This window comes from Schistocerca nitens, chromosome 3 (assembly GCF_023898315.1).
Source record: "Schistocerca nitens isolate TAMUIC-IGC-003100 chromosome 3, iqSchNite1.1, whole genome shotgun sequence".
Lineage (NCBI taxonomy): Eukaryota > Metazoa > Arthropoda > Insecta > Orthoptera > Acrididae > Schistocerca > Schistocerca nitens.
In genome coordinates this window covers 679,798,718-679,815,836 of record NC_064616.1, presented here as the reverse complement: position 1 = coordinate 679,815,836, position 17,119 = coordinate 679,798,718, and the positions used below count along the sequence as shown (strand labels likewise).

Sequence of the window (17,119 nt, the reverse complement as noted above, 5' to 3'; positions counted from 1 at the left end):
GAATGCCTCGCAAATTTGGAGCCGATATGGACGGCATTCACGTATCGTACAACCGTTAGGGCGCCTACCATGACCACCAGCGGCGTACGTCGGCATCACCTAATGCCACCCCAAAACAGCAGGGAACCTCCACTTTGCTGCACTCGCAGGACAGTGTGTCTAAGGCGTTCAGCCTGACCTGATTGTCTCCAAACACGTTGCCAACTATTGTCTGGTTGAAAGCATATGCGACAATCATTGGTGAAGAGAACGTGATGCCAATCCTAAGCGGTCCAGTCGGCAAGTTGTTAGGCCCATCTGTACCGCGCTGCATGGTGTCGTGGTTGCAAAGATGGGCCTTGCCATGGACGTCTGGAGCGAAATTGTGCATCATGCAGCCTATTGCACACAGTTTGAGTCGTAAGACGACGTTCTGTGGCTGCACGAAAAACATTATTCAACACGGTGGCGCTGCTGTCAGGGTCCTCCGAGCCATAGTCCATAGGTAGCGGTCATCCACTGCAGTAGTAGCCCTTGGGCGGCCTGAGCGAGACATGTCATCGACAGTTCCTGTCTCTCTGTATCTCCCATATCTTAAGAACATCGCTTTGGTTCACTCCGAGACGCCTCGACTCTTCCCTTGTTGGCACAAAGTAACAATGCGGAAGCGATCAACCCGCGGTATTGACAGTCTAGGCATGGTTGAACTACAGGCAACACGAGCCGCGTACCTCCTTCCTGGTGCAATGACTGGAACTGATCGGCTATCGGACCCCCTCCGTCTAATAGGCGCTGTTGATGCATGGTTGTTTACATCTTTGGGCGGGTTTAGTGACATCTCTGAACAGTCAGAGGGACTGTGTTTGTGATACAATATCCACAGTCAACGCCTATCTTCAGGAGTTCTGGGAACTGGGATGATGTAAAACTTTTTTCGATGTGTGTAGTTGGCTCATAACTTTCATGCCTGGTAGCCAATAGCATTTCTGAAGTTAACGGCCGGACGCGCCGGAAGACCCATCTGATAACCGCTCTTCGCCTGGGTGCTTGTGGATTCATGGGTATGAGAGAACTCTTTTGAAAAGGGGTGGGAAAAGATGAAGTGGAATTTTTGTCTTTCTTCAACTGGACCAAAAACTTTGGAGTAGGGTCAAATCTACTGCGAGAAAAATTGTTTTCTTCGAAGGAATCCTGTACTTTGGGTACGTATTCATCCTCCTTCACAACAATACTCGTTTACCCATAGCTGCCTTTACTATGATTGCTCTATGGTCATCTAGGTTTTTTTGTTAATGGTGCGAAGAGCTGCGTTTTTCGACATTAACTCCAAATACTCATGTAGACCAACCCCTTGATGTTGAATGTGTCACGGGATTACCTTATTAATTTTAATAGCTGTTCATTTCTCTGGGCAGTTGAAAATAGACCGCCATCCCTGGCGGTTAAGGAACGTGCAATGAAATAATCAATTTGTTTTTGGGATATGGGCTTCGTAGTATTTCGTGATAAGCCTATCTCAAGTAGCCGTGTTTCACTGTTGTTGAACCTAACGTCAGTTAGGTTGCAAACCCGAGGGGGGGTTAATTTAAACGCCCTTTGAGGAGTGCTAGAAGGGTGAGGTTCGCTACTTCGATAACTTAAGTTTTGTAATTTAGAACCGAAGACAGGCTGTTACTTAATCTATTGAGACACTCATTCTCGTGTTCTCGTGTTGCATCAAAGTTCTTCATGCTACTCATACTTGCTAGCTTCAACTTTGCTATATGCAGCGCCTTATTAGTTCTATCTTTTTTCATATACAATTCGCGGATTTGTGCACGTAAACAAAAAGTCATGGCTTAACTTGCTAACACATGAGCACGCTTATTCCATCTATTCACAATGTAATTAGGAAAAATATGGTCCACTAATCATGATATGCCTTTCTAGCTATACTTGGCAAGTCGTTACAGATAATTTTAAAACTCGGGCAACCACAGTTGAAATAGTTGTACATGATTTCTTGACAATTCATACAGTGAACAGATTTTTTTAAAATGCAGTTGTTAATACACATGAGTGTGTCGGCTTTTGCTACTACAGGGCCCAGCACTTTCCTGAATAGCTTGGTATAGGCTGGCAAGAGCATACTTCGATCGGAAAGTGTAGGAATTAGCGAGTTAACGCAGACATGAGTTGCATAATTGATGATGGTCTTTTTAACAACTGAGGAGGGCTGAAACCTCACCTAGCCACGCCAATTGTTACTCTGTGGCATTTTGTAACTTATGGTCTAAGGCGCTGCAGTCATGGACTGTGCTGCTGGTCCCGGCGGAGGTTCTAGTTCTCCCTCGGGCATGGGTGTGTGTGTTTGTCCTTAGTATAATTTAGGTTAAGTAGTGTGTAAGCTTAGGGACTGGTGACCTTATCAGTTAAGTCCTATAAGATTTCACACACATTTTGTGTAACTTATGACATAACATTTGTATTTGCACCAGAAGATACAACTTCAAAGTTGCGAAATTGGTTGTATTGGTTTATAAGTGACCTGAACAAATACAGCTTCAGTTTCATTTTAATAGTTTTAACACATGTATTTTTAAAAAATCTATTCACTGTATGAACTGTCAAGCAATAATGTGTATCTATTTTAGCTGTGGTTGCTTCAGTTTTAAAACTGTAGAAATAAATAACAGGATAGACCTGCTTTAACGCATTTTATCACCTGACACGTATGTCTTGATGTAGGTGTACTTGCTTGTCGTATGCACGTAAATGTCAAGTATGATGTAAGAGGAACGAGGGGGACGACGTTGTGTTGGTGTTGGACAAGTTACATTTCTGCAGTACACTGCGTTTTCAAATTAATTTTAAAATTAAGCTACTTGTTTTAAAATAGATTTGTATATATTAACGTCTTTTACTGTAATAGACATGGTTTGCTACATATTTCTGAATAATATGCGACGTTTTATATGGTTGCATCACTCAGTTATCTTCATCTGCATCATGAGATGATGTTGTTGTCGGCTATGATGTAACTGAATTCCAAAACTGCATCTTGTCTTGAGGGATAATGACCAAAGATTTCTTGATGTAATCCATTTTGTTGTTATTAATAGGCACTATAGATATGAAGGCTTGCTGTGAAGGAAATTTCAGAGGTTGTACAGCTTCCCTCATCCTAAAAGCGTCCATCGTCAAGCCAGCGGCATCCATGTTGCACGTAACACTATACGCGGATTTTCAGCTGAAAAGTTCATCTCATGGAATTTTGAAATAGTGAGAATCCTTTTCTGGTGTCTAGGAACGAATTTACCATACGAATCATCGCTCTAGTACCTGCTTTTATGGAATGTAAGGCACCAAGAACTGTAGTCGATAAAAGAAGCCACCTTTATTTGAACAACAGAAACTTCTTATCGTTTTTTCAGGAATGTTTTATGAGCTCAAAGACGTCATCGAGACTATAGTATCTCTCCTTCTTCCAGCAACATGCCCCAGTCTAGCTCCCTATCTACAATAAACGGAAAATTGACGACCTGTGTTAGCGTTGAAAAACGTTTCAATTTTTAGGTAAACAATGCATTTATCCATTCACAACCATACCGTCAAAACAGAGAAATTTATAAATTTCGGACAGGTACCTTTCTGCAATAAGCTACCCAACAGAGATTACTTTTATTTATTTATTGTTGGACTAATATCGAGCGCCTTGCCCATGATCAGCGGCATCATGTACTCTGGTACCTTAGCACATTCCACAGATGTTTGCCAACAACGTTCCTGTAATTATCTAACTATGTATATGTTACTGACAAACGTCTTTGAAATATGCTAAGAAATTACTATGTAAGATACCGCTGGTGATGGGGATGTGCGGTCGATACTAGTTCGGCAATAAGTAAATAAACGTAATCTCTGTTGGCTAGCTTACTATATATAATTCTCTGATTTTTCGGCAGATATTTGCAATTTCGTTTTTGCAATTTGTAGTTGGAGCCAGCCCAAGCAACTAATACTTATCAGGTCTGTCATGTGCCAACAGAAAGCGTCGGTTTCTTCCCTGTTAAAAGCAAAGTTATTTTTAGAGCAGAATTTTGTGGGCCCATTCAAAAGAGAGGTCCAGAATTAACCCAGTGCGATATTAGTTTTATCGACATGTATTAACATACACAGTAAAACAACAGAACTGGCTCAAATGGCTCTGAGCACTGTGGGACGTAAAAACTGAGGTCATCAGTCCCCTAGAAGTTAGAACTACTTAAACCTAACTAACCTAAGGACATCACACACATCCATGCCCCATGCAGGATTAGAACCCAGCAGTAGTCCAGCAGCGGCTGAGTAGCACTGCTGCTTGGCAGTGACAATCACCGTTGGATATTGTAGTACTGGTTATTCTTCATGTTTTACTGTCCCACATAATATATATCCATAAGACTAACATCGCACTGCACTAATTTTGGAAGTCTCTTTTGAAGAGACCCACAAAATTCTGCTATTAAAAATAATTTCGTTTTTAACCGACGGGGCATCCATGAAACAAGTGATGAGCGGTATCTGTTTCGACTGACTCTAGTTATGCATTTCGGAAACGAAAATTGCAAATATCTGCCGAAACCGCAAAGAAAATGAGCCTGACGACACTTGGGAATGTCACCCACACCACATGTACAATATGATCAGCGACAGAATGATCCATCAGGAGGCGACGAGAATAGTGTACATAGCCATGCTACAGTCCAAAACGCACTGACTGCAAGGTCAAATGCGTGGCGTTGCTAGTGTGGTGCGTGTAGTACATGTACCCCATTGTTGTGTGGAATTGGCTAATGATGTTCTATGTAGCGGTGAGTCACAGAACACGGTACGGGAATCATATGGGTGTCCGGCCAACTGTAATTAGTTGTGTGCGTTGTGGTTACAGTGAAATTCGTCGAAGACGTAACGATGTGCAGTTGTTTTCTTTTGCTTTCAGGTCAGACCATTAGTTTGGATAGTGGCAAAATGACGTTGTTCAGTGTGATACTTACAGCTATGTCGTTGGTCTTAAGAACTATGTAAGAAGGTATCTTTGAATGATGGGTCGCAGTACATGGTGCGGGACACATGTGCGTTTGTGTAGGCTTGGCAGATATCATTACCTATGAGCCGTGCGGCGGCTGTGAAATTCGATGGAGATGTGTAATTATCTGCCGCTGTTATCCCTGGTTATTAGGCTGGCTTAATGGAAAAACGAACTCTGATAGTTACGAAAACATTATAAGTAATGATGTGCTTCGCAATATGCGGCAAAAGTTTGAAACTGAAATTTTTCTACATCAGCTCTTTTCTCCACAATGGAAGGAGCAGTTTTACTGTGACTCGAAGAAAATCTGGAAGATCAAGTTCTCATGAGGTATTAACTGATCCATAAAATTAAGGGAATTCAGCTGTATCCATTCTTCGTCTACTGCTAATATTTCGGCCGTAAACCATTCAGCCATCGTCAGAGCGAGTCGGGGAGACTGTCCAGTAACAAGCTACTGTCTACTTTTTGTACCGAAAGAGCGAGACAAGTGCGTATAAGTACACGAGAAATCATCATTTTCACTATTTTACTATGTGGCCAGCTGCAAGGCGAAACACTTGATTCGATCTCGGTTTCCATATCATGATTGATACAGTTATTGAGTTAAGTTACTACAAACCTTCAAATCCGTCGTAGCAGCTGCACGTGAAGTTGTTAGCGCCGTCCACGCAGAGGCCGTTGTCACTGCAGGGGCTGGACGAGCATTCATTAATATTTACTTCGCAGGATTTCCCTGTGAAAAATAACATTGTTTGTAAGATCGTAATACGAACTTCGAGTAAGTAACAAAGTTGCTAGCTACCAGGACTATTTATTTAAAATAAACAAAACGTTATTTATTCCTTAGGAATCTTTCGGTAGTAGAATATGCTACGTTTGAGTTACGCTATATTAGTTAACTACAAAATAAATATTATGACTGCGTGGTGGGAGATGTCAATAGAGTCTGCTAAGTAGGACTCAACCCCAAGACTTGTATCTTACAGATGATTCTACTTTGAACGAAAGTGTGTGTTTACGAATTTGCAGCATGCGTCAGGTGGAAAATAGGTCCCACATCATGTTTTATAATTTCAATAAATAGTTGTAGCTCCGCCATAAGTTGCACTGAGAAGTATCTTTTTTTTTTTAATTTCTTGGTGGTGACTAGTTTCGGCCAGCTGTGTCCATTTTAAAAGCATCCGTATAGTAACTGTGACAGATACAGGCAATAGCTTATGTACAAAAACAGCTCCTGCGGTGGCGACCAAAGCGGGGCTAAGGCCGACTTAAATGGTTCAAATGGCTCTGAGCACTATGCGACTTAACTTCTGAGGTCATCAGTCGCCTACAACTTAGAACTAATTAAACCTAACTAACCTAAAGACATCACACACATCCAACCCGAGGCAGGATTCGAACCCGCGACCGTAGCGGTCGCCCGGTTCCAAACTGTAGCGCCTAGAACCGCACTTGACATCACTAAATAAACCACATAGGACGGACATTAGAAGTCTCTAATGTCCAGATATTAGAGAACACTAATGTCCGTCCTGTGTGGTCTATTTACTGTTGTTGAGTCGTCCATAGTGCCCATTTGATCACCACTGCAGAGGCAGTTTTTGTACATAGGATATTGCCTGTATTTGTCACACTAATGGTGCAGGTGGTTTGAAAATCAACATAGGTGTCCGAAACTAGTTACCATCAAGAAACAAAATAAAGGTTCTTCTCAATGCAACTTATGACGGAGCTAGAACCATTTATTTCGAAAATGCCTATATTTGTACTCGAAATGGTAAGCACTGAGATCACCCACGCTGTCATGGTGGCAAGACTCACGATAGCGACAACAGTGCTCATCGAACATTACATTTAACGCCGAAACGACCGATACCACATTAAATCCAAGGCAGATTAGACCCAACAGGATTTTGACGGTGCACCATATTAAAATAAGTTGATAATCTGATTCAAACGTAAACGCAGCACGGCGGCTATAGTTATGTGCCAGTTGGAATAAATCCTCTTGGAGGTCAAACTATGATATCCACAGCACTAGAGGAGGTGGGAGTGCCGCTCCTGACTGCAGGACTTTCCGCTACCATCCTTTTAAATTACAGAATTTCCTGCACTACCTCACTGAACGAGACAAGAGGAAGTTACATATCGAGTTCAAATTTCAGTTTATCATTCTCGACAGAGAAATTCTTAAGAACGTGAGACACATGCTGAGGCAGTTCCTTCAAGAAGACCACGACAGAGTAAGTTCTCCGTTTATCATGATCTCGACGACGATGTGAAGATGAAGTTTAATTTACCTTGATTTTCGATAGCAAGATCCACAAGGAATTAAGTGCCCTCTCGAGCATCATTCACAACCCAATAATGCAACCCTGCAATATGCTGTGAAATTTAAAGGCTTTCATCAGGTAATAAAGTATTTTACATCACTGTTTGTTATTGTTGCCCATATAACTAACTATACGTGTTCGATGTACACACACCAACAAAAGTTTTGCATCACTTTATTTCAAAATCCATGGTACAGAAAACAAACACTGACTCTGAAGCATGCATGTATATGCATTTGCAGTGTGTCAGTCACGAAATAAACATAAAAAATATTCTGTAACGATAAAATCACCTGTCTCCGTTAGGTGTTTTTCGCAGCACACCTGAGCAACGTCAATACGTGGTGAAACATTCCCTTGCTCGACTGACGCTTGTATCCGTCGTGTCATACCATCGATGAGATCATCAAGCTAGCTAGCCCTATTCCACAGTGTCCCCCTCTCCAATGGCGATTCTCCATGAGTCACGCAGAGTTCGTGGTCGTTGTCGACGACCAAAACCAGCTCGCGTGAATCGAGCCCACACATGTTCGATTGTTTTAACATCCGGGGAACAATCAGGCCACACCATTATGGTGACCCTAGCATGCTGAAGGAACGTGTTCACGGGAACAGCACGATGAATGCGCGAGTTATCAACAATGAAGATAGAATTGTCTCCAAAATTTTGACAATTAGGTCCTACTATTTGTTGTAGAATCTCTTCCCTGTACCGTGGAGCAGTGAGGTTGCCCTTAACAACCACAACTTGTGTACGGTGACCCCATGTAAGGCCATCCCAGAATATTACTCCATCAACACCTTTTTGTATACATGCGACACGGTGTTGGAGGCTCTCAGTATTACTGGGTTGCCCCCGAATACGTTAGGCAACGGCCTTGCCGCAGTGGATACACCGGTTCCCGTGAGATCACCGAAGTTAAGCGCTGTCGGGCGTGGTCGGCACTTGAATGGGTGACCATCCAGGCCACCATGCGCTGTTGCCATTTTTCGGGGTGCACTCAGCCTCGTATTGCCAATTGAGGACCTACTCGACCGAATAGTAGCGGCTTCGATCAAGAATACCATTATAACGGCCGGGAGAGCGGTGTGCTGACCCCACGCCCCTCCTATCCGCATCCTCCATGAGGATGACACGGCGGTCGGATAGTCCCGGTAGGTCACTCGTGGCCTGAAGACGGAGTCCCAAATACGTTGTCCTCGATTATCAGGATATAAACAGATCCGAGTTTTGTCCATAACGACACCCAACGCCAATGCTGGAAGGTTCATTCTACATCATGTCCTGTAAGTTTGTAACCGACTTCATGGTGTTATGATGTACGACATGGTGCTCGTCTTGGTCGTCGGAAATAGAGATTCGCATCACGCTATCGTCTCCTACCAGTTTGACGCGATACATGACGTGCTGCAGCCTCTTCGAACACCGAATTCAGTCCTGGAAACACTCAACCCACTGCTCCTTTGCCTCCAAAGTCGTAGATATCTATCATCCTGTGCACCGCTCGAACGCGGACGACCTATGTGGTGTAAGTCCTCAGTACAACCTGTCGACTGGTACAGATTTAATGTCCGCACATCACGTTGAAACAGATGCACGTGTTGAGCAACTTCCCTGGCTGTGTTGCCGTCTGCACATAACGTGATGATGCGGTCATGATCATTGGGAGCGGTTTTCCTTGTTCCACAGACTTCTCTAATGAGTCGCAACTGATGCTTCACTTTCAACTGAAATGCTACAATCCATTGGAGTTTGGCATTTCACCTGTAAGCAGCGCGTGCTCATGGTAATTGTGTGTATGTTTACAAACAATGTCAGGTCCGATGACTAAATTTCCTCTGAAGGTTAAGTTTCTGTGTAGATAGTTTCTTTCATGCCATATTTTCGTGCTTCGGAGTCTAGTATACTAAGATCTATCCTTACGGAAGATCGTCTCCAATTTCCTTCCTAAACAACCATTTGCAGAAACACGACAATACGTAAATGACCCGTTAGAGGTATACATTATCCACAGGTAGATAGGACTGCTTATAGGAATGGACGCTCCAGTGCAGGACAGCTGCTCACAGGTGTCAGGCTAAGCCCAGCGTGAGGCCGGTTCGGGTGAAGCAGTGGCACGCACACTTTGACATCTATCACGCCTTATCAACGGTCGCAGAATGTATTTTGTCTAAACACAAAAATTATGAACCTCTCAATTAAAAAGATGCGGCTGATGAAATTAAATCTTTCAAGCAACTGTTTATCAAGAAAATGGGAGTTAGCGAGGATGACACTGCTCCAGCTATTGAAGAAACAGGCGGAGTCGACAATCTTTATCCTTCGCCCAAAAGTACAACATGTATGAAAGAAGTCTCCCAGAACTGGAAGAAGCAATAAGGCGGAGGTAGCGGATAGGCGAACGTAGTGGTTACTGCTTCTTTTTCGAACTAGTGTATACTGTTGATGGCTTACTGAAACTAAAATTGCCTACTATTCAAATTTTGTGTGATGACTAAGAAAGGATAATACATGTCAGTAATAGGAACAGTCCAGAGAGAACTGGAATCAGGGACAAAAATATGCAATTATACGACCTAATTCATTTCTGGTTTATCCGCATAAAGTATCAACTGGAATATAGCAGAAGACATTTATTTATGATTGGAATTGTGGATAAAACTGTTTTAACTTCATAAGCACATCAGATAACAGCAGAAGAGACCTCTGCCTTTGTCTATACAGTAGACGTGACTAAACTGAAAGTGCATTCGTAGGTAATTTAATTCCATAGTTTTATTGTTTGTAGACCTTGATGCTGACCACTATCTCTTCCCTACAGAAATGCAGTAAGAAAAAACTCTTGAAATCGGTAAGCCTTTCACACAGCCGCTCTTTAAAACGTCTGGGGTGTAGAGTGAATTTCATTTTTATGATCAGTTGCGGGTAGGAATGAGTTTTTACTCGCACCAGAAATGTGAAGTGTCTAATGGTAAGTACTTTCATCACTCAGTATCCCTGTCTATCTGGGTACTGTTCTCTAAATTTGCAGTAGCATTTAAGAGCTTTACATATGCATTATAAATCTGGATGATTTTTAAATACGAGGGTTGCCCAGAAAGTAATGTACCGCATTTTTTTCTTCAACAATTCCTTATTGAACATAATGAGAAACAAACAGACGAAGAATTGTGTTTTTTATCTACACATCCTATATTTTCACGTAATCCCCCCATGAACCATGGACCTTGCCGTTGGTGGGGAGGCTTGCGTGCCTCAGCGATACAGATGGCCGTACCGTAGGTGCAACCACAACGGAGGGGTATCTGTTGAGAAGCCAGACAAACATGTGGTTCCTAAAGAGGGGCAGCAGCCTTTTCAGTAGTTGCAGGGGCAACAGTCTGGATGATTGACTGATCTGGCCTTGTAACATTAACCAAAACGGCCTTGCTGTGCTGGTACTGCGAACGGCTGAAAGCAAGGGGAAACTACAGCCGTAATTTTTCCCGAGGACATGCAGCTTTACTGTATGATTAAATGATGATGGTGTCCTCTTGGGTAAAATATTCCGGAGGTGAAATAGTCCCCCATTCCGATCTCCGGGCGGGGACTACTCAAGAGGACGTCGTTATCAGGAGAAAGAAAACTGGCGTTCTACGGATCGGAGCGTGGAATGTCAGATCCCTTAATCGGGCAGGTAGGTTAGAAAATTTAAAAAGGGAAATGGATAGGTTAAAGTTAGATATAGTGGGAATTAGTGAAGTTCGGTGGCAGGAGGAACAAGACTTTTGGTCAGGTGATTACAGGGTTATAAATACAAACTCAAATAGGGGTAATGCAGGAGTCGGTTTAATAATGAATAAAAAAATAGGAATGCGGGTAAGCAAGTACCAACAGCTTAGTGAACGCATTATTATGGCCAAGATAGATATGAATCCCACGCCTACCACAGTAGTACAAGTTTATATGCCAACTAACTCCGCAGATAACGAAGAGATTGAGGAAATGTATGATGAGATAAAAGAAATTATTCAGGTAGTGAAGGGAGACGAAAATTTAATAGTCATGGGTGACTGGAACTCGATAGTAGGTAAAGGAAGATAAGGAAACGTAGTAGGTGAATATGGAATGGGACTAAGAAATGAAAGAGGAAGCCGCCTGGTAGAATTTTGCACAGAGCATAAGTTAATCATAGCTAACACTTGGTTCAAGAATCATAAAAGAAGGTTGTATACATGGAAGAAGCCTGGAGATGCTGGAAGGTCTCAGATAGATTATATAATGGTAAGACAGAGATTCAGGAACCAGGTTTTAAACTGTAAGATATTTCCAGGGGCACATGTGGACTCTGACCACAATCTACTAGTTATGAACTGTAAATTAAAACTGAAGAAACTGCAAAAAGGTGCGAATTTGAGGAGATGGGACCTGGACAAACTGAATGAACCAGAGGTTGTAGAGAGCTTCAGTGAGAGCATTAGGGAACGATTGACAAGAATGGGGGAAAGAAATACAGTAGAAGAAGAATGGGTAGCTTTGAGAGACGAAATAGTGAAGGTAGCAGAGGATCAAGTAGGTAAAAGGACGAGGGCTAGTAGAAATCCTTGGGTAACAGAAGAAATATTGAATTTAATTGATGAAAGGAGAAAATATAAAAATGCAGTAAATGAAGCAGGTAAAAAGAAATACAAACGTCTCAAAAATGAGATCGACAGGAAGTGCAAAATGGCTAAGCAGGGATGGCTAGAGGACAAATGTAAGGATGTAGAGGCTTGTCTCACTAGGGGTAAGATAGATACTGCCTACAGGAAAATTAAAGAAATCTTTGGAGAGAAGAGAACCACTTGTATGAATATCAAGAGCTCAGATGGCAACCCAGTTCTAAGCAAAGAAGGGAAGACAGAAAGGTGGAAGGAGTATATAGAGGGTTTATACAAGGGCGATGTACTTGAGGACAATATTATGGAAATGGAAGAGGATGTAGATGAAGACGAAATGGGAGATAAGATACTGCGTGAAGAGTTTGACAGAGCACTGAAAGACCTGAGTCGAAACAAGGCCCCGGGAGTAGACAACATTCCATTAGAACTACTGATGGCCTTGGGAGAGCCAGTCATGACAAAACTCTACCATCTGGTGAGCAAGATGTATGAGACAGGCGAAATACCCTCAGACTTCAAGAAGAATATAATAATTCCAATCCCAAAGAAAGCAAGTGTTGACAGATGTGAAAATTACCGAACTATCAGTTTAATAAGTCACAGCTGCAAAGTACTAACGCGAATTCCTTACAGACGAATGGAAAAACTGGTAGAAGCGGACCTCGGGGAAGATCAGTTTGGATTCCGTAGAAATGTTGGAACACGTGAGGCAATTCTAACCTTACGACTTATCTAAGAAGAAAGATTAAGAAAAGGCAAGCCTACGTTTCTAGCATTTGTAGACTTAGAGAAAGCTTTTGAAAATGTTAACTGGAAAACTCTCTTTCAAATTCTGAGAGTGGCAGGGGTAAAATACAGTCAGCGAAAGGCTATTTACAATTTGTACAGAAACCAGATGGCAGTTATAAGAGTCGAGGGGCGTGAAAGGGAAGTAGTGGTTGGGAAAGGAGTGAGACAGGGTTGTAGCCTCTCCCCGATGTTATTCAATCTGTATATTGAGCAAGCAGTAAAGGAAACAAAAGAAAAATTCGGAGTAGGTATTAAAATTCATGGAGAAGAAGTAGAAACTTTGAGGTTCGCCGATGACATTGTAATTCTGTCGGAGACAGCAAAGGGCTTGGAAGAGCAGTTGAACGGAATGGACAGTGTCTTGAAAGGAGGATATAAGATGAACATCAACAAAAGCAAAACGAGGGTAATGGAATGTAGTCAAATTAAATCGGGTGATGCTGAGGGAATTAGATTAGGGAATGAGGCACTTAAAGTAGTAAAGGAGTTTTGCTATTTAGGGAGTAAAATAACTGATGATGGTCGAAGTAGAGAGGATATAAAATGTAGACTGGCAATGGCAAGGAAATCGTTTCTGAAGAAGAGAAATTTGTTAACATCGAGTATAGATTTAAGTGTCAGGAAGTGTGAGGAAGTCGTTTCTGAAAGTATTTGAATGGAGTGTAGCCATGTATGGAAGTGAAACATGGACGATAAGTAGTTTGGACAAGAAGAGAATAGAAGCTTTCGAAATGTGGTGCTACAGAAGAATGCTGAAGATAAGGTGGGTAGATCACGTAACTAATGAGGAGGTGTTGAATAGGATTGGGGAGAAGAGAAGTTTGTGGCACAACTTGACTAGAAGAAGGGATCGGTTGGTAGGACATGTTTTGAGGCATCAAGGGATCACAAATTTAGCATTGGAGGGCAGCGTGGAGGGTAAAAATCGTAGAGGCAGACCAAGAGATGAATACACTAAGCAGATTCAGAAGGATGTACTTTGCAGTAGGTACTGGGAGATGAAGGAGCTTGCACAGGATAGAGTAGCATGGAGAGCTGCATCAAACCAGTCCCAGGACTGAAGACCACAACAACAGCAACTCCATTCCGTTCTGTGGTCTTTGTCCAGCGCAAAACAAGGGCGCGTATGGCCTGTCGGTACGAATCCTTGACCTTGTCCTGGTGGCGGAGACAGTGCTTCACTGTGTGCATCACCTCCTCATCGTTCTCAAAATGTCTTCCACGAATAGCATCCTTTATTGGCCCAAACAAGTGGAGGTCCGAGGGCTCGATGCAACATGTCAGATGTGACAGCAGTCTTCTCGACCGCTGCAAATCGTGGAGCTCCACCGAACCTCCTTCTGATGACGTCACCCTCCGTGCCCAGCGACTAACTGTACTTCTGTCGACAGCAGATGCTCTATAGACTTTGCACAAGCGTTTGTGAATATTCTCCACAGTTTCTTTCTCTGCAGTGAGAAATTCAATGCCGGCACGTTGCTTGTAACGTACATCACCTACATCTGTCGGAAGTGATAGAAATTTGGCGCGATCACTAAGGAGACTTCAAATAATACATACGTTTTTTTTTCGCATTCGGAGCATTGTCTTCGGCTGAGCAAAGAAAATGCGATGCATGACTTTCTGGGCAGCCCTCATACATCTCTGTCTCTGTTTCACGGTGAAATGTCTCTGGAACTACCCAATCTAATTTGCTATGCACTGTGTGGCTGCTAACCCGTTTTCATAACCGAGTTCGCTGACGCGTGATAATACGGTGACATGTGACGCGAAGGTAATCCTTTCGAACTCTTGTGGTGGAAAAAAGTTTCATCATCAATACTGGGTTGTTAAAGCGACGTGAGGTTGTGCAATGTAGGTAGTAACAGCCAAAATGTGTTCAAGTGACCTAAGATAGATCCAAAATCTATCTGCAGTGTCTCATGTGGGTATGCAGCTTTCTTGGTAGCCAAATGTAAGTGAAGGGGGAATATTAAGGTCGGCAACCACCTTGGTATAGACGATGTGACGAGACCAGAATTCACACTTTTCTTCACTTCCATAATCATCTATAACGACTGAATAGTAATACTACACTATACAAACATTCGTCACAGATAGACACACAACATAGATAACAAACGGACATGTCACTAACAGATCATAAGAAGGCACATGCAAAACGCATCCACTACGCCTTCTGGGGAAAAAAAAAAAAAAAAAAAAAAAAAAAAAAAAAAAAAAAAAAAAAAAAAAAAACCTTGCAAAATTGCCGGCTTTGGGCAAGGCTCAGAGTTCAAAAGGAGATCAGCTCTTATTATGTATGACAGAATCCTATATCTTACTTAATGCGGACATACCTTCACTAACGATATAGTGTCCCTTAAATTGACAGCACTTTGAGTCATAACTGACTCTCTCATACAGTAAACGTAATATGTCTGTGAATATTGGCATATGCTCCATCACTTGCATTTGAACCGGCTGTAGATCACACAGGATACTTTGTGAGGTTTTCTCTCCATCAAACAATTTCACCCCATCTCATCCTGGGTTTACAATACGGCATATCAGTAACCCTGCAAGCAATGTAAAAAGTCGTAGTACCTTCGAAACCTGGACGACATGAGCACGAATAGCTTCCAACAGAATTTGAGCAACATCCTCCGTTCAGGCAGGGGCTCAAAGTGCACTCATCAATATCCAGCTCGCATAGTTTTCCTGTAGACAAAAGAAATATATTAAAAAAAGCGACTGGTTCGAAAGATTCTTAGATTGATGGAATTCAGAACATACTGACCTGTGAAACCCACAGAGCATGTACAAAGAAAGGAACCGAATTCGTCAGAGCACAGTCCACCGTTCTGGCAGGGCTGAGATTCGCACTCGTCGAAGACAGTCTCACAGTGCTCTCCTGAAACAGTCAGAGAAAATGCGCCCATCACCTTACACGGACATATGTAACCTAAATTCAAAGATTCTGAACGCATATCCGCCACCGGGCACAATTTTTATTTACTTATTGTGTTATTCAGCTCGACTAGATTGCTGTTTTTAATACATTACAGAGCTTCTCTCAATATTACGATAGGGTCTGTTAAAAATATCGCGCTTTTTTAGTTTTTATTCTTTTCGTGACTTCTGAAATCTGAAACTTCGATTCATGGAATATCTATGAGATATTTCCGTTCTCATGTTAACATCCACCTCTCGTACAGAAGTTAGCTGTGCTGATAAGTGTTCATTAGGTTTTACATTATTGCAGTTATTAGGTTTTACATTATTGCAGTTTAAGAACGTTTCTCGGCTTATTGCAGAAATAGCGTCCCTGTGTACTAAATGTGAATGTTGCCGTAGGTTAGTGAGTCTAGAAGAAACATTTCAGGATTGTGAATTGGTGTTTCCCTTGGGCAGTTGAACTGCGAGGCCAGTAAAGCATCAGAGGAGGCCCTCCCGTGGAATTGTAGGTTATGCAGTCGAGACAAGACAGTCAGTGTAGTTATAGCTGAAATTGGTTCAAATGGCTCTGAGCACTATGGGACATAACTTCTGAGGTCATCAGTCCCCTAGAACTTAGAACTACTTAAACCTAACTAACTTAAGGACATCACACACATCCATGGCCGATGCAGGATTCGAACCTGCGACCGTGGCGGTCGCGCGGTTCCAGACTGTAGCGCCTAGAACCGCTCGGCCACCCCGGCCGGCGTATTTTTACTCAGGTAGCTTGAAGGAGGAAAGAGACAATGGGAACTGCAAAAGGCAACAAGAAATAAGCAAAAGAAGAAAACCTCCAAAATCTCAAAAAATGGTTCAAATGGCTCTAAGCACTATGGGACTTAACAGCTGAGGTCATCAGTCCACTAAACTTAGAACTACTTAAACCTAACTAACCTAAGGACTTCACACACATCCATGCCCGAGGCAGGATCCGAATCTGCGACCGTAGCAGCCTCGTGGTTCCGGACTGAAGTGCCTAGAACCGCTCGGCCACCACGGCCGGCCGAAAATCTCATTTCAATTCCTTCTTACCAGTTGGTTTGCCTGGTTACATCAAATAGGAGAAGGGTCTCATCCAGTAGTCAAGTAGAATGCAGTAGAGTTGTAGAAACACTTTAGTGGTATAGGCCAAACACTACAGGGAAAGCTAGATGTGGAATATCAGATCACGAGCATCATGACACCTAGTGCCAGCCTTAGCCAGGTAACAGTGAACAGGCGGGCTTTGTGCAGAGATTTTGATGAAGAAGTTCAGATAATTACAGTAAGAGGAGCAGGAAACAGCGTGGCTAGCAACTTAGATCATAATATTAAAGGAGACTATGAGGAAATAGGGGCAGCAACA

At 42.5% G+C, this 17,119-nt stretch overlaps 1 protein-coding gene and 1 pseudogene across 1 annotated transcript in view; one reads left to right on the top strand and one right to left on the bottom strand.

Annotated features, from left to right (window-relative positions):
- The window catches only part of LOC126249386 (uncharacterized), a 238,892-nt gene extending 223,176 nt beyond the window's left edge, over positions 1–15,716 (bottom strand). Inside the window, exons 1-3 of the mRNA XM_049951039.1 lie at positions 15,575–15,716; positions 15,382–15,495; positions 5,652–5,765 (exon numbers count right to left, since the gene is read on the bottom strand). Of these exons, the coding sequence (XP_049806996.1) occupies positions 5,652–5,765; positions 15,382–15,495; positions 15,575–15,716 (370 nt within the window). The remainder of the gene's footprint in view (positions 1–5,651; positions 5,766–15,381; positions 15,496–15,574) is intronic.
- On the top strand, positions 8,234–8,351 carry LOC126250060 (5S ribosomal RNA; annotated as a pseudogene).
- Positions 15,717–17,119: the final 1,403 nt, after the last annotated feature.